Source organism: Neopsephotus bourkii, unplaced genomic scaffold (assembly GCF_033783945.1).
Source record: "Neopsephotus bourkii isolate Nb327-2 ecotype Australia unplaced genomic scaffold, CSIRO-AGI_Nbou_v1 NB_1292, whole genome shotgun sequence".
Lineage (NCBI taxonomy): Eukaryota > Metazoa > Chordata > Aves > Psittaciformes > Psittacidae > Neopsephotus > Neopsephotus bourkii.
In genome coordinates this window covers 3,941,221-3,964,181 of record NW_026901776.1, presented here as the reverse complement: position 1 = coordinate 3,964,181, position 22,961 = coordinate 3,941,221, and the positions used below count along the sequence as shown (strand labels likewise).

The window sequence follows — 22,961 nt, the reverse complement described above, 5'->3', positions numbered from 1 at the left end:
AAAGGATAATTGTTTCATTATGATAATTCAATATCATTTTAAATTTCAACTGCCTCTCTGCAGATTGCAGATTGATAGGTACTGGTATATTCTAGAGCAGCTCCCAACGTCAGATCTTGACTTTTATGAATGTATTAGCTGGCATGGTTGGAGTTTTATTACTGAAACATCTGTTTAATCCATTATGATGTTTGATTGTTTATACTGGCAATACCATGAGAATGTGCTCATTCTGTTAAAGTGCCTGTGTGCTTGTATGGGATGGCCCTCCACCTGTTCATCTTGTGAATCAAGTACAGGGAAGATGTTCCTGTTCTGTCTCTTCCTCCCTCTAATTTATAATAGTACATTGCATGTTCATCCAAAGCTAAAGGGAAAAAGGCACTTCTGAATTTCTGGGAACGTTGGGAGCCAGAAATTTTTGATTCAAAAGTAAAGCAAGCCTAGTAAGATAAAATGGAGAGCGAGTAATGTCTGGTTTCTCAGGGATGTGTCCTGTATCCCAAAATGGGATTAACCTCAATGTGCACATGTGCTAGCTCTTGCCTGCTTGATTGAGAGCCAGCAGTATTCTGTGAGGAAAATAACCTGAATGGCAAATACCTTGCAAACACAGAGCGCCAGAGGAACCATGAAGGCTCTAAGGAGCTGGGTACTGTTATAGTACAGTGTTTCTGCCAGTGGATAATGGGCTTTTTCTTTTGAACTTGTTCAGGTCAGCCCTTCATTCTCCCCAAACTTAGAAGAGCTTTGTATCTCTGAAATCTCCAGCTCTCTAAAGCCTGCTGTTGGGAGGAGCAGTCGGCAGAAAAAGAGTGACTACTAAAGCCCCACTTCCTTAGGTAACTAGAAATGGTTTTAGTAGAAGTTTTAGTTACTAACTGTGGTAGAAGGAGAATACAGTTAAAAAAACCCTCATAAATAATTTAAAAAATACACACTCTTGCTTGAGGCAAGCAATACTCTTGAAAATACATCTGAGGAAACAAAATGAAGGCTACAACTGGGCTATTTTAGATTAAGCAAGAGATAATTCTAGTATTGTATGTGACAGTTAAACTGCATAACTAATTACTGTCTTTTCAATGGAAATAGACAAGAAATAAAGTCCAGGAAGAGCCAAGACAAAATAAACAAACTAGAAATTGCAGCATTAATTTACCTTAAGATGTTAGGTGCAACGTATTAAACTATCAGAAGTGTTGCTCAGTGTGTATCAATACTGCTAATAATTTTAATGCCATGGAAATGTAATTTAAAGAACGGAGGGCGTGAATTGTTCCAGCCATTAAAAAGGGAACTGATGATATTTACTTTTAATCAATTCCTTATGCTTTTTTCCATATTTAGTTCCACGTTCAAATGATTTTAAATATTTTTTTTAAAACTAGAAGACTATTTCTCCATTGCAGTAGCATGGTTAGTGTTGCTTAATATACTTTTTACTTTTCAGGCAGCTGAGCATAGCTAAGTTTCCAGTTAAATCTTTGCTTGAGACATAAAATGAGAAACTTCTGTAGTAACTGCGGGTAGTTCTTAAAAAAAGTAACCAACCAACAAAACACAAACCCCAAAACTTGTGCCAGTGAAAGGGATGACTCGATCCCTTCATGTGGATAGGGTTATAGCACCACTTCCTTCTTTTTCTTTTTTTTTTTTTTCTAAATAAATTGTGGAATTTACAATGGAAAATCTGCACAGATTTCTTCCCATAGAACTACTTGAATTCCAGATGTCTGTCTAGTGAAACAGACATTTGCATGCATTTAATAGTCTTGAACAAATTTATATTATGACACTAATAAAAGTATTTTTCAGTGGACTCTTGAGTGTTTTGAAGTTAACCATATTTTCATTGTGGTATTTTGCAAAGCATATGTCAATGCTGTACCAAATGAAGTATAAATCACCAGTCATTCTTAAACCAACTTATAAAAAAATATTCTGACACCTGAAAATATTTTCACATAGCAATGAAGGCTTCTGATTGGGATTTATTTAGTAGGGGAGTTGTAATACGCTTGCCTGAATAGGACCTTGCATAAAAAAGGTGAAGTAGCATACACACTGTATGTGTTAATTCTAAATATTTCTAGTGACAATTTCACTTGTAACTCTTTGATTAGATTTAGTAAATAAGAGGTAGTACAAGAAATAGAATTGAGTTTTACCATGCTGCTAGCTATATTCTTTTTGTTGGCTGAATATAGCAAAAGAATGAGAAGGCACTGCAAGCAAATGTAGAAGACCTTCTCCCCAAGGAAGCCATTTGCTAGGTACTAATTACAGACTCGTTTAAAATCTTTGCAATATGTAATCATTAAAACCATGGGTAGTCTTGTTCTTTGTTCAGATGTCTTACCCTGATTTGTGTTTTGCTAAATTTTCAATTCTTTCTTTTTTGGCAGTATTTGTTTTCATATGATCATACATTGAGGAAGTGTTTGTGTTGTGTTTGTTACCTTTCAGTTTCAGTCCATGGAGAGGAGGGAGAGAGATGGGAATGACACAGACATTAAAGATGTACTATACTTCAAACTGCAAGACTAGATTTCTATTGAATTATTTGTGATGCGAGTAAAGAACTGAACCAATAATTAAAATATGAGGCTTTTTAAGTCCTTTTCTCCTCTATTCTCCTCTATTTAAGTCCTCCTTCAGGAAGAGGACTTCAGGGGGAAAAATATTAAAAATCAAGTCCTATGTTTTTGTCTGAGATTGGAAATGAACACAAAAAAAACCCTGCTCTCTTTACTTCACAGCTACCATGCTGATTTTGAAAGAATTTTGTTTTTAAGCTTGTCCTGATGTTAAATACTTTGTAGAATACCCGTATAGCACAACGTATTTCTAACATGGGACCAATGAGCTTTTATTACCTTCGTGCAGGCAAACACTTCCCAGTTCTTCAGACAGTGAAGATTGCCTAGAACAAACATCACTTACAACTTTCATGCAAAATGTTGAGGTTTTGGTTGTTTTGTAAAATAAGTACATCCAACTTCTTTTTCTTTCTGTGTAGGGCCTCTGTTACTGATCTTGGAACAAACAACTTAGTGTATTTCCAAGAAAAATACATCTGTGGCCTTGGCTGTTGAGAATAAGTGTAAAAAGCTCCAAAGAATTCTGTAAGGGAGAGGGTAGAATGTATGAAATATGTTGTGTGCAGCCTACCTTGTAATAATAGCAGTGGAGATGTAGCAAAGAATAATAACTGAATATCTCTTTCAAGTTATATATCTGTAATACTGTGCATGGGTGTGGAGATCATTAATGCTTATTTTTGTTCACTGTCCTCTATCACTTCCACTTTCATGTTCTGTGTTGTGCACTGTGTCAAGAAGTAAAATGGAGTTGAAAACTGAAAGAGAGATGTTAAAGATACTTAAATACGTGTTTTTCTTTGGAGAGTATACTTATCTTCATACCCACAAAGTAACTAATTCCCCGTATTAAAGAAGAAAAAAAACTATTGTTGCCATGAATGCAATTTAATCTTACCAAGTATCTTGGACCATGGAATAAGCCCCATATATTTCATAATTTTGGAGAAAGTGAAATCACCACCCTTGGGAGATTAAGAGGTCCAATTTTATTTGCAAAGTGGTGTTTGTCTTTTCAGTAGTGCTCAGGGCTGTGGTCAGTACTTGGCCAATGCAAATAAAACCTCCTTGGCGTGCACATAGCCTACAAAGTAACTTGGAATATGCCATGGTGCAGGCAGTGAGAATAGGAAGTGGAGGAGGACTTGACTGCTTCATTAAGATTACATTCTGCCTGAATGCAGTGCCTGATTTGTATCTATTTATTTTCCTCTTTGCTTATCTTAGCATTAGTATAGTCTGATAATACAGTCTGATGCAGAGGTGGGGGGAAGGGAATATTTCTGTAGCTTTTGTTAAAGGAAGCTTTTTTCCCCAAAACTATTCGGTAACGGCTTCTTTGGCCTGCATGCCCACTCATTATTAAAGGCTGCTTATGAAGTATTTTATTGGCATACTGGGTATGCTAATCTCTGTATAGATGACCTTGTTTTGATCATGGTGAAATAGGAAAACTTAAAAATATTTTTCTTTATGCAGTTCCTTAAACTAAATGAGGATGGACAAAAAATGAACACTTGATTGATCATAAGTTAAGCTACTTTTATAAGCAGTCGTCACCCTTTATATTTATTGACATCAGCCAACTGTTTATTGACAGCAGCTTTTGAAAACTGTTGCCTTCCAGTGCAGGAAGGCTGCAAAGAAGAATATTAGTGAGAAACTATTTTTTGTTTATGAATATAAAGGTTAGGAATACAAAATGAGCTGTCAAATTTCCTTCAATAAATGCAAAATATCCTTATTGTCTGTTATCAAAAGATAAAAAAGGATTACTTTTTTGAAGTGTTAATGGCTTTATCCTACTGGCTAATAACTGAGTATGCTTTTAACAGAGTAATTTTGATAATACCTTAAAAATAAATAAATGTAATGTTCAGATACTCGTGATTATTAGAACAATATAAGCATAAAAAGGCTTATGATTGTTGTACCTTTTTCCATGTACAGTATTAGACTTTTAGGGATTTGCATATTTGTCAGGATTCTGGAAGTGTAAAGGTAACCCTGCATTTTATTTTTTGTCAAGTTCCTGAAGTCTTTGTTTCAGTCTGCTGTTCTTAATACAGTTTCATCTTGTAGCCTCTACAAAAAATTGGGGTGTTTGATTTTAGTTTTCCTTGTAGCTTTTTTTTTTTTAATTCATTTGTTTGGGTTTGGTTTGTTAAAGGCAAAGGCATGATTGTCTTCATAGTTCCTGTAACATTCAATTTTCCTTTCTTAGGTGCTTTAAATAGGTGACTACTTAGCTTCAGTTGTGTGAGTATGCTTAAACTTGATACTATAGAATGATAGAATGGTTTGGGTTGGAAGGGAGGTTAAAGATCGTACAGTTCCGACCCCCTTGCCACAGGCAGGGGCACTTTCCAGTAGACCAGATTGCTCAAAGCCCCATCCGTCCTGGCCTTGAGCACTGCCAGGAATGGGGCAGCCACAGCTCCTCTAGGCAGCCTGTTCTAGTGTCTCACCACCCTCATAGTAAAGAACTTTTCTCATATCTAATCTAAATGTACCCTTTTCAGCTTAAACCATTTTCCCTTGGTCTGTCACTGCATGCCCTTGTAAAAAGTCCCTCTCCAGCTTTCTTGTAGGCCACCTTTAGGTATTGGAAGGCTGCTATGAGGTCTCCCTGGAGCCTTGTCTTCTCCAGGCTGAACAAACCCAACACTCTCAGCCTGTCTTCATAGGAGAAGTGTTCCAGACTTCTAAGCATCCTCCTGGCCCTCCTCTGCACTCGTTCAACCAGGTCCATATCCCTCTTGAGTTGGGGGCCCCAGAGCTGGACACCGTACTGGGGGTGGGGTCTCACAAGAGCAGAGTAGAGGGATAGAATCCCCTTCTGCGATCCCCTGGTCATCCTGCTTTTGATGCAACCCAGCATATGGTTGGCTTCCTAGGCCACAAGTATGTGCTGCTGGGTGATGTAGAGCTTCTCATCAACAAACAACCCAAAGTTTTTTTTCCTCAGGGCTGCTCTCAATCCCGTCTCTGCTCAGCCTCTCTATGTCCTTGGGATTGCCTGACCCAAGCGCAGGACCTTGCACTTTCTCTTGTTGAGCCACTGGCCCACTGTCAAGGCTGTCCAGGTCCCTCTGGATGGTATCCCTTTCCTCTGCACCACACAGCTTGGTGTCATCAGCAGACTTGCTGAGGGCACCCTCAATCCCGCAGTCCATGTTGCCAGCAAAGATGTTTGACAGCACCAGTCCCAATATTGACCCCTCAGGAACACCACTTGTCACAGGTCTCCACTTGGACATCAAGCCATTGACAACAACTTTTCGAGTGTGACAATCCAGCCAATTCCTTATTCACCAAGTGGTCCATCTGTCAAATCTATGCCTCTCCAATTAAGAGAAGAATGCTATGCAGGACAGTGTCAAATGCTCTGCAGAAGGCTAGATAGATGATGTCAGTTGATCTTCCCTTATCCATCAGTGCTGTAACCCTGTCATACAAGGCCGCCAAATTTGTCAGGCATGATTTGCCAGTAGTGAAGCCATGTTGGCTGTCACAAATTGCGTCCTTATTTTCTATGTGCCTTAGCATAGTTTTCAGGAGGATCTGCTCCATGATCTTGTTGGTAGCAAGATCAGACTAAATGTCCTGTAGTTGTGTGGGGTCTGTCAGTGCAGTCATACTGTTGACAAGAAAAAGGAGTTTATTTCAGTTGCTGTTCTGACAGCTATTCCTGTGTGTCATAGCAATAAAATAGATACAGATCTAATTCTGACCTGGACTGGAGGGAGATGCTTGTGCAGCCCCACAGCTGTAGCTACATTATAGGACAGATTTGCTGATTGACAGAGAGCAACAGCATCCTGACTGCTTTCTTTGCATCAGATGCATGGGGTGACCTGCAACGAAAGGAAAGTCTCTGGGTCCCTTTTGTAGAGGTCTCAAACTCTGAATGGAGGAGGAAAATCTCAGTATTTTATAGCATTGCCAGCTAGGCAGCTTTTTTGCTTTTTTGTAATAAAAATGTGTGGAAGCAATGCTTCTTCCACAAATGCTGCTGTGGAGTCTGCTGTGATAATCTGATGCTAGGGCCAGATCAACAGAGTGTCAGACTGTATGCTCCAGCTTCGTCGCTGTGAAGTGGAAGATATGACTGTATGCCTCTTCCCTCCCTACACCTTATTTTTGTTTGTTTTTTCTTCTTCCTTTCTCTTCCAGCCAGAGATCCCCTGAGAAATACATTGCTGTTGCTATACTGATGTAGTAGAACTCTAATTTGTTATTTTAGTTAGTCTTTTATTACAGGTAATAGAGGTAATGTGTGTATCCTCTGTTGGATTTTTTTTTTTTTTTAATGTAAGATCTATCAGATGTTAAAAGTGAAAGATTTTCTCTGTCAGTAAACAAAAGGCCCAGTGATTTTGTTGACTTAAGTTTCAAGGAGGTTTACATGCTCTTCTTTCTTCTGCCATCTCTGTACAAAAAACCCCAAACAAACATAAGACTAAAAAGGGGGAGAGCAAAAAGAGAACAGTTTTGCAGGGTAGTGGTTTAGAGTGGTTTCTTTTTCCAGTCAGTGAAATATTTGATAATAGCAATTCTATCTTGTTGGGCAACTGCTGAAAGTCTGCGATTGTTTTGGTCACATTTCCTGAGCATACAAGCTCATCTCCTCTGGGGGACGTTGATAAAGAGTTTCAGTGGTTTTAAGCATTATTTACTTTTTTTATGCTTCGATCAATTTCATTTTTCCATTATCTTTTACAACCTTCTAAGGGCATATTTTGATTAACCTTTAATGGGTATTGTTATAAAACTAACCCTAACCTTCAAAGTGACAAGTATTGTAACTTGACAACTTGATGTAACTTGACTTGACCAAAGCATTACGTTGGTAGTGTCTTTTCACTGTGCTAAACTTTTATAGCTGTATCCAGTGTTGCTTGGCAAGCAGTGGCCAACACCAAAGTTTTCTTGCTTCCGTTTGTGAAGTACACTGTGAATTCAGAAGGTCTATAAATTCTTAGCAAAATATTTTGATTATTAGCCTAAGCTGCTTTAATTTAAATGGGTATTTATTTATTTAAGAGTTTTGAGAACCAACATTGTACACTGCTGTGGCATGAAGAATATCTTATCTAGATTGAATTCCAGTTCCCAATGAAGCCATGCACCTTTTCTTTTCCTTATTCCCCCCCCAACCCCCCCCTTGGACTAGCATAGGAATTGATGAGAATTATTTCAGCCAAGAGGCTGTTGTCTGTGGAGCCCCCCTGTCACCCTTTCTGGTTTTACAGTAACATGAGTAGTGAAAGAAGCAGTGGATTATGAAGGCACCAAGAATAGGTAATGACTAAAACATTTAGAAGCTATCCTAGAGTATGAGTTATTTTCTTGTATTTATAGTCCCTATGATGGCAGATGAGCCATCCACCTATGCTTTGGAAAAGTGGTCCCAGTTTTCTAGCCAGCTGATAAGTGGCTTTAGCCTTAATTACAAAAGAATTGGGCACTCAGTGTTTGCAATAGAAATAAGTGAGACCATGTGAACACCTTTTCGATTGTGTAAAACTAGGTTCTTCAAGACGAAGCATTGTTGGTTTTGGAACTTAAATACTCAAGATCAAGATACTTTAGTGTTTAGAAAGTACTCTGTACAGATTGCCATTTATAATATGCCCTTTATAAAGAGATTTATGGAGATTTTACCATAAATGTTAATGAATTTCTTATGCTGTGGTGGTAAGCATAGCAGATAAAGTCAGTAGTAAGTTAATAATTCACAAAAAGGTTTTTATAATGATGTGCAATAAATAAGGCATGGGCTAATCAACTGATGAGGAGAGGAGAAAAAAATACTAGTTAACTGAATGTTAAGCTTGTAGTTTCAGTGAGAGTAAGGTCCTGGTTAAGATACTATGTGGTGATGTAGTTAAAGGTTATTTTCTAGTGCATGTATGTAAGCAGGTTCATTATGATTGCATGTGAAACACTGATAGTGTTCAACTTCAGAGTGTTTTACAGAGTAGGAAGAATTATTGTAGTGTTTTCAATGTGTAGCTTCTTGGATTTAAATTGATTATAGGTTGCTTTTTAGCATCAATTTTATTGATACTGTAATCTTCTCAGGGATGGAATTACCTTTACTTTGCTTTTTTCTTTCAGTCAGAAATAGAACTGCTGGCACAAGTATCCTTAATTATACTGGATAGTCAATAAAGCAATTATGGTGTGTTGTTTGCTGATGGCTTTTCTTTGTGACATATGAATCGGCTTCAACTTAAGATCTTCAATCAATACTGGCTCCATCAATGCTCTCTTAATTCAGATTTCTCCCTTGTCATGGCTTACACCTGATGTTTACCTTTCTTGGCTGTTCATTCCAGGGTCTAGCTAGCTCCATCTTGTCCAGGTGTGGTGGTCTCTCTTTCTGGATCTCCTACCCTCATATATGTTCTCTACCATTAACAGTGGATGAATTGAGAGTACTGGGGAAAAATGCTCTGGTTTTGGTTCTAGCTGGATTTATAACATTAAAAAGAGGTAGTTAAAGTGTGGAGCACACTCTGTAGCAAGATGTATTGAGGGGACTTTGTCTGTGTACTTGTTGAACTAATACATGTGGAAAGGTTTCAATAGCCTGTTGCTTGTCTGCATTTGGGTGGATTTGCACAAGAACAATAGTGAGAGGTACAAACTGATACTAAGGCTAATTAAAGTAAATTTCAGTTACTGATTTGCATATATAAGGCCCTACTTTAAATGTTTTTAAAGTTAAGAACATAGAATATTTCCTCCTAACCTTGGTTTGGAAATGTTTGAGTTTTCCTTCTGAAGCTGAAATATACTAAGTAATTGTATGAGACCATAAACTTATTTAAAGCAAAAATTTTAGCAGCTGGAAACAGGAACTTATGGTAGCAAGTAATGGGCAACTTAGGGATTCCAGCTTTGTCAATACAGTGTCTAAACTTGCTGCAGGCAATTTCTACTGATATTTTAAAATACTCTTAAATAAAATCTGTTTTACAGTAAGAGCTTAATTGCATACCATTAAACTAATACTGTTTTCAGTCTTAATATGTAGGACTGTAATGCTTAAAGATTGGAATTTCAGGTATATATTAGGTTTAATTATAATTTTAACTACAGCTTTTTGTTTCTTTTTAGGATTGGTGTCTTATTACTTGCCAGTAGTTTAGTGGGAGAAGATAATTGTCTGTTTTCTGTTACAGGCAAACAGAAAAATGTAGACTGTAGATTGCTCCAATGTGAGATTATTAAGGATTTTTGCTTACAATAACATGACTGTATCAAAACTGTAATCTTGGCAGTGTTTCTCTAGACATACTTGAAATTGGTTACACCCATCCTTTGGCTACACAATGCAGGGCTTTAGTTCTTAGGACTGAATTATATTTACAGGGATGATGCAGCCACTTTCCCTGTTGCTGCATCGTATGTTTCTAATGATTTATTACCCATGTGTTCATTCTTACACACTGGTTACTGCCTTTTGAAATTCATAGTCCTTCATCACAGAATGTTGTTTCTTCTGCAGGCATGAGTGTTTTGTAGTTGCAGTAGATGTCTCAGCAAATGACTTCTGGGTTTCTAGAATGAAGTATTGCTTTGAGTGATCAAGTCTTAAAGATGAAATGTTTACTATCTTGTTTACAGAGTACAACACGGTACTGCCATATTAGGAAAGACTTAATAAAACACTTCAGTAAAGCATTTAAAACTAATTTTTCTATGGTCAAAATAATATTTTGGTAAATACTTTGTCTAAAACGCGTAGTCGATACTGGAGTAAGACAGGTCTACCTTGGGCCAGTATCTTCAGCATTAAAGGCTGGGTAAGGAAGAGAGGTTATTAAGTAGGACTATAGCAAATGAAACCTCACTAGAGGATGCTCCCTGCCTCTCGAAATGCACAGTGAATGCAGTTCCTGAGCAATGAGTGGAGTCATTGCATTTAACAGGCATGATTTTTTTTTCTTCTATGAATGCTTATTACTTTGTGAACCCAACGTAACCTTTTAGTATCTATAACATTTAATTGCAAGAATTATCATGACCTAAATTTACACTGTATAAAGAGTAACTTCTGATAGTTTTGTATCTGTCATACTTAATTTGGCATCTTCTAGACAGTGAATAATCTTTCATACTTGTATTGTTCAGAGTACTACAGCCAGAGGTCTGAGTGCAGCACAGTATTCAAAATACTGTTAGCTTTAATGAAGTTTTCAGGGTGCTATGCAATTGTCCATATACCTCCTATATAAATAAGTTTGCAGTTTTATATCAAATTTTTATGAAATTTTTGTTTTTTTGCTCTGGTATTATGTAACTGTTATTACTGTATCTTTTTTCTCAGCCAGTTTTGCTATGCAGAATTTCAGCTTAGCTTTGCTCAAAGGCATTTGTTTATGTTGAAGAACCCTTTAAAATAAAATATGTATCTAGGTTGATGATTCGTCGCAGTTGAGACAGCACTGTTTGGAAAGAACAATATTATTAAGTTTGATAGAAACGGTGATTTGCTTTTAACTACAAATGTGCTGCCAAGCTGTGTGGCAATGATTGCTTGGTATAATACATTTTTTAAAAAATGCTTCAGATAGCTTAATTTAATCTGTTTGTTGTCAGGCTTCATCATTTGTGGGAGGCGCGGGGGGTTGGGTTTTGGTTGAGGGTTTTTTTACCCCTACCTCTAGTTGTTGACCTGCTTGTCTATTTTATAAATAAAAAACAGTTTTTCTCCTTTATTGACAGTCTGCCTGTGTAAACTGAAACAGTCTTGGACTAAGAACTTTTTCTAATAATTTATATTCCTTTGATGGTTTTCAGATGAATTTCCAATTAGAGCAGGAAGGCCAAGTGGTGTAAATGTTGCCATGATAAGCAGATGGGAGATTTAAAAGGCAGTAAAATATAAACAGATTGAGGAGCTTTGATATTAGACAGTATGTTTACTGTCAAACACCCATTTAATTTGCTTGTTAGAAGCTGGAACCTAGGCTGGCCATTTTTCGTATTCATATTTCTTTTTCCTTTCTGGAAAGGAATGGAAATATGGCATTTGATTGACCTAGTTTATCTTCTAGTTTTAAACTAAGTTAAATTAAACATACAAATGTTAATTTCCTTCAAAGGTGCTGAATACTCTTCAAATTATAGAACCACTTATTTTGTAACTTAGATGTCTTTAAATTTGATTTCATCGAGTTATTATTGTAGATGTTATTTGTAATCATTTTCTATTAATAAAGTATAATAGAGATGCTATATCACTTCTGTTGAATTGGAGAACATTAAGTGGAACGTAAGTTTCATGCTCTGATACAGATGTAGAAACATAATCCTATCATAGGTATCACTGTGTAAGAGAATACTTTGTTGCAATACGTATTTATGTTTTCATGACATAAATCTTTAGTACATTAGATCTTTTTAATGTCTTCCATTTCAATTGCATTAATTTTTTTAAACTGGCCTGACAGCTCTGCTGGTTCATTTTAGCACCTGCCATGGTGTGCTTTTGATTTACTGTTTGTAAATGTCTGTTTTGTCATTTTCAGATGCAGTTTTGGCTTACCTCAGTCCTCTTTACGAGTTTTCATAATTTGTGATATCTCTCCTTGTTTGTAGTTTGTCTAATGGGGCAATACAGGTACTGTTGTCTTGCTCAGTGCTTTGAAAGCACATTAGTCTTTATGTTGAGAACCTTGCTGTGCTCTTACTTTGCAGATTATGCTCAAGTCCACTACAGGCTAATGTCTGTTTTCAGTACATTTGCTACCCTTGCATAATTTCACTAAGTGACATACTAACAAAAGAGAAATGTGAGCTATTTGGTTCTGAGAGGAATGCAGACTAGTTGCTTTTTATTTCTTTAGCTTCTCTTTTAGTGAATACAGAATGGCAATGAATGAAATTATTGCTTTGGCTTGCTTTTTCTTCAAGAGAGATTTGGAATACTTAAATACTTAAAGTCTTTTCCAAGTATCATTCATTGTATTGCTCTGGAGAATGCTTTTAATCATATTTTTTGTCCGGTTGCAAGTAGGCCATATTATGTGAAGATGTTTTCCATAAAAGATTTTATTGAATTTTCAGGTTTTGTTTTTCTTTGTGTTTTATGACTTTTTGTTACGGGGTTTTGGGCTTTTTTTTTTTTTTTTTTTTTGCATGTAACTATGTAGTATTGTTTATTGAAAAATTAAAGTTCTGTAAGAATATTGCTTTCAGTTTTATTACTTCTAAATTATTCATTTTGTTCTGCTTCTTTACAATTCTACGTATACGCTATTAATTTTTCAAGATACAAGTTTTATTGAGAAAACGTAAGGTTAAAGAAGCAAAACTTTAATGTTTCTCTTGGTGCTGTACAGAGGCTTAAAACCATTTTAGAGGTTTCTTTTTCACGGGAAAACGTAATGACACGCATGCAAGTTACTTGCTGTACTTTGTGAATGTTTGCCCTGTGGTTTCTTGGTTGTGATAGTGAAGCATTAATGTAGCAATTACCTTGATAATGAGTGGTCAGATGTTAAAAGCTTTCTGACAACTTGACATATGACTTTGGCATTAAGTAGCTGCTTGTTCATTTTCAAGAAGCTTACCACCAATTAGGTTTGCCTAGTTGCATGAAGCAGAGCCTCAGACTATGTAAATTTGGAGCCTGTCACTTCCTGTGATTGCTGGATTCAGGACATGCTATTGAGAATGCCGTATTTTCGGAGGCTTTTTGTATTCTGTTCACAGTGTTTGCTAAGCAGGAACTGTAGCTAAAAATAACTAAAATGAATCTCTCTGTCTCTTTTTCTCGCTGCAGGATGACGTAGCTTTGCCTAGGATTTATCAGCTAAGCAGAAAATGAGCTTAACATCCTGGTTTTTGGTGAGCAGTGGAGGCACCCGCCACAGGCTGCCACGAGAAATGATTTTTGTTGGAAGAGATGACTGTGAGCTGATGTTACAGGTAATTGCATCAGCCTTCCTTGTGCAACTGCTCAAATTGTGAACTTAATGCACTGGTTTTATATTCCTTTTGAAAATTAAATTCCCCAGATGTTGAGGGAGCAATCACATTAATCTTTTGTGTTCACAGAAAAAAGTTAAATACATTGCTATCAATCATACACTTGCTGTCAAAGTATAGAGGATCAGATTTTCTTCATATAAAACACGTACCAAATGCAAGAATAGAAGATGAAATGAATTTTGCAATATGATCAGTAAAGTAGGCTGTGGGCTCCCTAAAATGTGATAATGCTAAGTGCGCTGGATGCTTTTGAAAAGAGCTTTCTTTTTTCCTGCAACTTGTAATCTAATTTGGTCACATGACTTTATCCCCAAGTCATGGTCTTATTGTACAAAGGCAAATGAAATTAGTAGAGTACTTCTCTGTCTCTAAGGAAGTTGAGTGACTCAGTCTCAGTAATGGTTTCAGTTGAACTGTAAAAATACAAGTCTTAGTCGAAATAGTTTGATACTTTAGTAGCTTTCTCAATGTTGAAGATCACTGTGTGGAACTCTTTAGAGATGTGTAACTGTATTATTACGTAGATGTGTTGCATTCACTTTGCCCACTCAAAGCTGTAGTCCTCCAAGCTGCTTCTTTATGGTATATGCATTTTTTAATGGTTAACAGTAATATTTTGGGAGTTTCTTCTTGAATTACTGTCTTTGCTGTAGAGCTCTTTATTAGTTCTGAAGTTTAATCTTTTTTTCCTCAACTGTTCCTACCATTCAATAGAATATTTTCGTTTGGAAATTTTGTTCCAAAGAGTTGTGAGAGCAGCCATTAATGGCCAAAATAGAATCTCACTTGCAAATGAAGTACATAAAAACCTATCTTTATGTGTATTACTCAGAATGTAGTATCTCTAAGTAAACTGTATTTGATTCTCAACCTCAGAAGACATCCAAAGACTTTATGGGTGATATACTTTGTCCTGTTAGAAAGTAATTGATAGTACTCTTAATTTCTCTTTAAAGACAGTCATTATGATGTCTTGGTGATTTGTGTGAGAAGTATTAAAAAAATCCCAACCAATGCAACAAACACACACATACACACAAAACCCACAAACCCCCCCAGCCCCATTGATTCCTGCCCAAAAGATTCTAAGCAAAAAATGAAAATGCTTTTATTTTACCAATAGCTTGTTGTAATGAGTGGATGTCTCTGGATAAGGAAGCCTTTTCTTCCTTCAGTCTCCCCTGTGCCCTCTCCAGTCCTCAGAGTGAAGCTGAATAGTCAAGCATTTATTACACTGTGTCATTATCACCTTCAAAAGTAACTGCCTCTTTGATTAATATTGTGGATAGATTCTAGTCATTTACAAATGTCATTTGTTATGTATTGACCTTACAGTTAGTAAAAAGAATTAAGGGAGCTGGGTTTTTTCAAGAATATTCTCTTTAGCCTGCTGTTAGGTCTACATGCCAGCATGGCTGTAACACAACATACTGTTTCAGGGGGAGGAGCCCACCAAAGAGAATCTAATAATGTGTTCTTGTTCTGTATGTATGCCTCTTTGTGTAGGACCTTCCTTTCCACTCTTGACAACTTGGTTGTTCCCATACCGCAAAGCATGTGGGCAATGCATGATAAAGAAAGCAGATTTTAATGCTTTTATTCATAATCTCCTGACAGAAAACATGTTATAAAAGCCTTATTAAAAATTACAGCTATGTTGCATGCTTGATAGTATTAGACCTCAGATCTGTCTCTAGCACTACTCTTTGAAGAAGTTTTATATGTGTCTGGGAATACAGGTTCATTTTGAATGTATTATTTTGTAAATATGCTCAAACATAGCCTTTGTATTTAGCTAGCTGCTCCAGTGCACCACCCTGCTTGTGGATAAATATCACATTTTCCCCTTCTTTCAGCATTGTGTTTAGAAAACTATTTGAATCTTGATGGGGAAATAATTTCCAAGGTAAAATAATCTACACCATTCATATCAAAATTATTCCCAAATAATACTATTTTCTGTACTCTTGCGTATTTTCTCAATAATCTGGATTGAAGAGTCTTTGTCTATTATTAATGCCAATTTATTTTAACTGGGGATGCTGTTTTCTCCTTTAAAGTCATACAGCTAGTTAGCACAATTACTCTGTGATTTTTATTATTTCTGCAGTCAGATATATAAGTGTTTTTACTGGAACTGGCTGGGTTCCAGTGAATATTCTTTTTAGAGGCTGTTATGGAACAGTGTTTCAGATTTGTAATTGAAACACACCAGTGTGACCTGCACACCAGTATTTTAGTTACTGCTGAGCAGCGTACAGTTTCAAGGCATTCTCTCTTGCTCTGCGCTTTCTACACACACGTGGCTATGGGGGTGCAGAAGAAGTTGAGAGGGAGTGCAATCAGGACAGCTGACCCAGACTGACCAATGACATAGTCCATGCCATATTAATGACATGCTCAGCAATAAAAACTGAGGGAGGTGGCTTTGAGGAAGGTAACCACTGCTCAGTGTCTGGCTGGGCATTCTCCTGCTTGTGGGAAGTGATGAGTGATTGCCTTTGTGTCACTTGATTTCTCTTATTTCTTCTTTCTTCTTCCCCTTTCCTTCAGTGCTTAACTTGTATTTCACTTGTCCCATGAGTTTTCTTGCTTTTGCTCTTCCTGTTCTATCCCCCATCTCACTGGGGTAAGGGCAAGTGTGTGAAAAGCTGTGTGCTGATCAGCTGCTAGCCAGGGAACCACAATCTTACAAAAACTAATTCAGTCCTCAAATTCGAACAGAAGGCTGGAATAATAAAACAAAAGAAAAAATAGCATCTGTAAAGATCGTCTGCAATGAATAAAAAATGTGTCCAATTATATGCCAGTAATCTGAGACTGAGGAGAACCTTAATGTTCTGCAGAATGTCAAGTTTCTCTAATAGCCACAGACTTGAATACTCATGCTTACCATTTCAGAAGATGTGAGAAAATACCATGAAACACTAAGAATCTGTCTGTGTGCTTTTTATTTTAGCTTATTTTTGAAGGCTGAAGCACACATATAGAGATAACACAATAATTGATTGCTAAGAAAGTGTATTTGAATAATTGAAAGTTCAGAAAATGTTTCTAGGTAAAAAAATGTAATTCTTGTGCTTGCTTTGCTGCATCACGTGAGTGTAGAAAAGTGTTCTCTCGGCTTGACACTCTAGGTTCATCAGAACACCCACATCAGTGAATTTGATTTTATTGAGAAAGCTTGTTTCTGCCTGAGGTTACTAAGTTAGTATAAAATGAACCATACTGGTGTATCTCTATTTATCATTAAGAACACTCAACTAATGTACTATACTAGTGCAGCTTTTATTGGCAGGGACCTAGTCATTCATTTGTCAATCTCTTCCTTAATTCTACCTACCTACTCCCCTTATATCCAGCCCCCCCTTTTTTTGCCGCACAGGACTGCAGAGCAAATTGACTCAAATGAAAAGTCTAAAAATAAAATAGTATAACCAGGAGAGGACTGATTTCACTTCTTTAAGGAGAAAGTGAAGTAGTCAAAAGATGGCATGGAAAGGAAGTATAAGAAAGTAAACTGAAAAGGAAGGAAAATACAGTAGCAAGTCATGAGGAGGAAGGAGATGATAAATGTGGGATTCTGAGAAGAGAAAGCATTTCCTTATGAGTTATGATTGCATATTCTGATGTCTTGAATAGGCTAATGTACTGTGGTAACCTGAGACTCCTATAATAAACAGACTGCAGTTGCTGGTTCAGAAGCAACCACTGAAGACTCAGTTGGATATTTGCCATTGGCAGTGCTATATAGTCCTGAACAATGCATTTGAGCAGCAGGGATAGGAGATGCAAACTGAAACTGAAAAGAATGCTGTGAGAAGAAATTTGCTGCTGTGCAATCATGTCAGGAGACAGCACTACCAAGATTACCAGCAAACAGACTTGAGATGAAGTGTGGACAGCTATGGAAGAGGAGCTCTGGGCTCCATCCAGTCAGGAGGTCTTCTAGGTGTCAAGGTGCTGACCACATGCATGCATGAAGAAAGCATACATCCAGCCGCACCTCTTTCTTGCTTGGAGTCAGCACCTCAGGCTGCAAGTACTTGGCCATGGGCAAGTTTTAAAAGAGGGACTTAGCTGTTAGGGAGGTGACGTTCTTGGAAGAAATAATAACAAGATTATTCCTGATATATGGGTTGATATTTGGATGCAAAATAAATAAAATATAAAGGTTAAGTGCAGAATTCTTAAGGAATAACTGAGAATGAGGGTCAGAACTCATGGGGAATAGTTGGAATATTCCCCATGAATTACTATTCGTGGGGATTACTATTCCCACGGGAAGAGTAATTCAGGAACTGCTCAGACGTTTAGTGAAGAGGCTATACCTAATTTGTTTACAAAATTGAGATCAAGGAGAAACAATTTAAATGCTTGCATACTCTGTTAAGTATCCCAGATACATGACAGGAAATTATGTGTTTCAGGAAAAATAGCAATGCCACAGAATTGTATTTATGTTTTGAAAGATGCATGCAGTTGAGGACTGAGAGAGAAATAAAGATGGAGCTGATGATGTTAGATTAAACATCGGTGAAGCCGATGTTTTCAGGTGAACTGAAAAAAACCCATATTTGGATAAGTTATGTCTGGATCTGACTTACAATCACATTTTGGTAAACATTAAGGAAATAATTCTTCTGAATTAATTATAGGATTCTCTTTTGGTACCCCGGGGCAGAGTTTGGTGTAGTTAGAGATTTATATTTTTTTTCTATGTGGGATTTAGTAATGCAATTTGAATAAATGTGCTATGTAGAAATAAAATATTCACACTACTTTAAGAAATAGGCATTAATGCAATCTTGATCTGTTTTTTAAATACCCTATTTTATATGATTCTTTTAAATGCATTTTAGTCACGAAGTGTGGACAAGCAACATGCTGTGCTTAACTATGATGCCTCTACAGATGAACACTTAGTGAAGGATTTGGGCAGCTTGAATGGGGTAAGTTAACATCAGAAATGGATAACTCCTCGTAGTCTTCTGTATTTTTCTTTATTTTGGGTTCTTTTTTTTTTTTTTGAGTGAAGAGAATATGACTTAAGTGTGCTTTAATGTCTTTATAATGCAAGATTGGAAATGGGGGAACATTCAGAAGGGAAGCGTAGTTTTTGAAGGGGCTTTCCACTCCACGATATTTAAAGGGCTGTGGTAAATTCCATTAATAAGAGGGTCCTGACAGTAAAAAAAAAAAAAATCAAAATAATCAAAAGGAATATGCTACTCTTCTGTATTTCAGATATGCAAGGGGGAAATAATTGTGATTATATTTTACAAAAGAAAAAAAACCGATTTCTTGTTCATATACTGGTCTGCATCAAAAAGACTCTGGCCAGCAGGTCGAAGGAAGTGATTCTGCCCCTCTACTCTGCTGTCTGTTGTCCTTGACATAAGAAGGATGTGGAACTGTTGGAACAAGTCCAGAGGAGGGTGACGAGGAAAGGGGGGCTGGAACACCTCCTGTATGAATATGAGCTGAGAAAGTTTGGGCTCTTCAGCCTGAAGAAGAGGAGGCTGCTTGGAGACCTCATAGCAGCCTTCCAGTATCTGAAGGGGGCATATAGGGATGCTGGGAAGGGACTCTTCATCAGGGACTGTAGTGATAGGACAAGGGGTAATGGGCTCAAACTTAAACAGGGGAAGTTCAGGTTAGATCTAAGGAAGAAGTTCTTTACTGTGAGGGTAGTGAGACACTGGAACAGGTTGCCCAAAGAAATGGTAAATATTTCATCCCTGGCAGTGTTCAGGGCCAGGCTAGATGGGATCTTGGGTGACATGGTTTAATGTGAAGCGTCCCTGCCCATGGCAGGGGGTTGGAACTAGATGATCTTAAGGTCCTTTCCAACCCAAACCATTCTATGATTGTATGGTTAAGGAATTGATTTTTTTATTCCATATGCTTATTCATGTTTCATATTTCATTTCATATTTACTTGAAATAAATTTCATTTATTTCAAATCCAATAAATGGATTTATTTCATATGCTATTACTTTTTTCTCCCTTAAAAAAATTAAAAATACAGGCAAGAATGTTAAAGTATTTCATATGTGAAAAAAATTGAATGGCAATAGCCATGTTGTATGTAAATGTAAATCTGTTTAATTCTGTCTTTGCATTTAGTTTTTCAGTATCCTTTATATCAAATGTGTGAGTAATGCTTAAGTGTCAAGTCATTGCGAACTAATACAGGAAAAATTCAAAGTTGTGAGCAAAATAAGGTTTCATATCACATTTTACATTTTAAGGCTTTCCTATGAACTGCATATACAATAGTCTAGGTAAGCTTCACCTTTTATAAATGTTTTTAGTATTATAATAGATTATTAAAAACTGAGTAACTTTGTCATACTTTTATAGCCCTACTTGCACAAGATTATTTTTTTTTTTTTATGCACAGGAGTTGTGGTTGTTATTTTACCTTTAAATGTTTACCTGTGTGAATGCATGCAAAATAATGAGTTCATCTGTGATCGTTTATTCGAATCAATATTTGGAATGGTACTGGTAGTGAATAGCATTGTCAGATGTTTTAAAAAATAGAAGATTAAGGAGAAATCTCAAAATGTTGCCTTTTAGCACTGATTTAGGTTTTGGTGTTTGATCTTGAAGTGAGTTTCAAAGGAAAAACTCGTTAGTCTGCTTTTTACTAGCTTTTCTATATTAACTCAGCCTTCCAAAGATTCAATCTCAATTTCATATGAAACCAGTGTAACCCAAAGGGTTATATCCTTTGAACAGTTGTAGACATATAAGAACATTGCTCCTTAAATATTTAATATAACTCTATTTTGAAAGTCGGTGCATTGTTTTGAGGCAGTGATCAAAAACTAATTCAGTGCATAGTAGTTTTTTGCTGAGCTGTTTGATTTTATTCCCTATTTCTGTTACTCCTGTAACATAGTAGGTATGCCTTCAGATTTTCATTGCTTTGTCACAGATCTTGAATTTAATAAAAATACATTAAAAGTCCTTCATCCAACTCTGCCTCTGATAAAGAGCTTTCAGATATTTGCTTCTCTTGATCCGATTAATTCTCAAGTTTGAGGTGTCAGTTGCTCTATAGCTGTTTACCCAGAGACATCAAAGGAACTCTTTCTTCCCACAGCTTTGGGTCAGGGAATATTAAGTCTTAGAAGTTCAGTCCTTGCTTTTATCTTCACAGTACTTCCCTTACTGTCTCTTTTCAGCTGTGCTTTTCTCACTTACTTCTGCCTACCTGGTTTTCAGGTTGAAAGAGGAATCAAATAATTTGGTAACACTGTACTTAATTATGTTGCAGAACAGTATATACAATACTAGGCAACAATTCTTTCAGTCTAGCCACTGTTTCCATTGAGAGCACCACCTCCCTAGCAGCCAAGTTCCTCTTTCAGTGCTTCATCAGCTTCTACCCGTTCTTTATTTGCATGCTTCATTATATATCATAGAATGGTTTGGGTTGGAAGATCCTTAAAGATCATCTGATTCCAACCTCCCTGCCATGGTCAGGGGCACCTTCCACTAGATCAGGTTGCTCAAGGCCCAAACCAGCCTGGCCTTTCTGCGGAGAACAAATACATACTTTTCTTAGTGTACAGGACTGCTCCATTCCTTGTGTAATGCACTTTAACCACTCAAGATAACTCAGAGTTTAAGGGGAGAGGGCTCCTACCAGTACATAGGACGTTTTGAGTCCTAAATAATTTCATGAGATTTACGGTAGCTGCACCTGATACCCTAATGCCTGAATATTCATATCTGTATGTCTGATTCACACGGTTCACTGAAAATGTTACAGCAGTCTTCATCATAGAATCATAGAATAGTCAGGGTTGGAAAGGACCCCAAGATCATTCAGTTCCAACCCCCCTGCCATGGGCAGGGACACCTCACTCTAAACCATATTACCCAAGGCCTCATCCAACCTGGCCTTGAACACTGCCAGGGATGAAGCATTCACAGCCTCCCTGGACAACCTATTCCAGTGCCTCACCACCCTAACAGGAAAGAATTTCCTCCTTATATCCAATCTAAACTTCCCCTGGTTAAGTTTGAACCCATTGCCCCTTGTCCTATCAGTACAGTCCCTAATGAAGAGTCCATCCCCAGCATCCCTATATGCCTCCTTCAGATACTGGAAGGCTGCTATGAGGTCTCCACGCAGCCTTCTCTTCTCTAGGCTGAACAGCCCCAACTTTCTCATCCTGTCTTCATATGGGAGGTGCTCCAGTCCCCTGATCATTCATCCTGGCCTTGGATTTGAAAATAAAGCAAGATGCTGGGCAGAAGTTTTTTTGCCAGATTACACTGTAGAAAGATTCTTCAAAGATTTGTAAGTCTGGAAGTGTCTTAAATATTATGTATTTACATTTACTGTCTTTTTCTTTTTTTTCCTTTTAGACTTAGTTCTAGTTTTTGTAATCAAGAGCTTAGTATTCTATTCTGCCAGACAGAACATGTCTTCACCCTTTTCTATTTCTCTATCACTGAGTGAATTCAGAAGACATACAATAGAGAGTTTTCTGTGAAAGTAACAAATTCAATTTACAAAACAATTCAGTTTCACGGAAATGCAGCCTAATTTGGAGAGTTCTAAGAGCAGTGGTATGACTCAGGATGAGCAGAAGGGTCAGTTTGAGAGCTGTCATTAGGAGGTGACAGATTCTGGGAGAAGTCTCTACTGGAGGTTTAAGCATCCCGTCTAAGATCAAAAGGGCAAGTTGTGAGAGGAACACTTTCAGTTCCTGACATCCACTCCTACCACAGCATGTTATTATCATCCTTGGTTTCTGGTATCTGAAGTCAACTTCAGGCAACTTCAAGTCTTGGTGATGTTAGTAACCTGGGCAGTTTGCTTGATGCTAACAGCCTACCTTCCTAAGACTATAAATTGGTTTTAAAAGCTGCAGATCTGTTACAGTGAAGGAATATGCTTCACACACACAACACACATTTTTTCCTTACAAGGGCTTGTGTCTGTTTTTGAATTTTTTTTGTAGGTGACTTTCTAGAGTTTTCTTTAGAGCTTGAATAATCTAACTGCAAGCCCTATTTATGTTCATCTGATCCCCACCCCCCCCAGGTGCAACTGTTTTCCAACTCTTCCAAACTACATCTGTGAAATATATTTTGACCTGAATGTGTATTAGTCTTTCTCCTTCCTGATTCTTTAGTTAGTCATTCTGTGTATCTCCACTGTTCTCTTTAAATTTATGCCAGCATGAGTTTTGCAAATTCCTTGTTACTTTTCACTGTTAGGTTTAATCCCGATCTTGAAAAAGGAGCGATTGGTAATCTGCCTCTAACAGCCAACTGCTATGGCTGGTAAAACTGGGCAAACTTTCAGATACATAAATCCT

General features: G+C 37.2%; 1 protein-coding gene across 1 annotated transcript in view; it reads left to right on the top strand.

Moving 5' to 3' along the window:
* Positions 1–22,961, top strand: part of CEP170 (centrosomal protein 170) — a 103,124-nt gene that overhangs the window by 10,660 nt on the left and 69,503 nt on the right. The window contains exons 2-3 of the mRNA XM_061365770.1: positions 13,405–13,550; positions 18,476–18,565. Coding sequence (XP_061221754.1) covers positions 13,446–13,550; positions 18,476–18,565 — 195 coding nt within the window. The 5' untranslated portion in view covers positions 13,405–13,445. The remainder of the gene's footprint in view (positions 1–13,404; positions 13,551–18,475; positions 18,566–22,961) is intronic.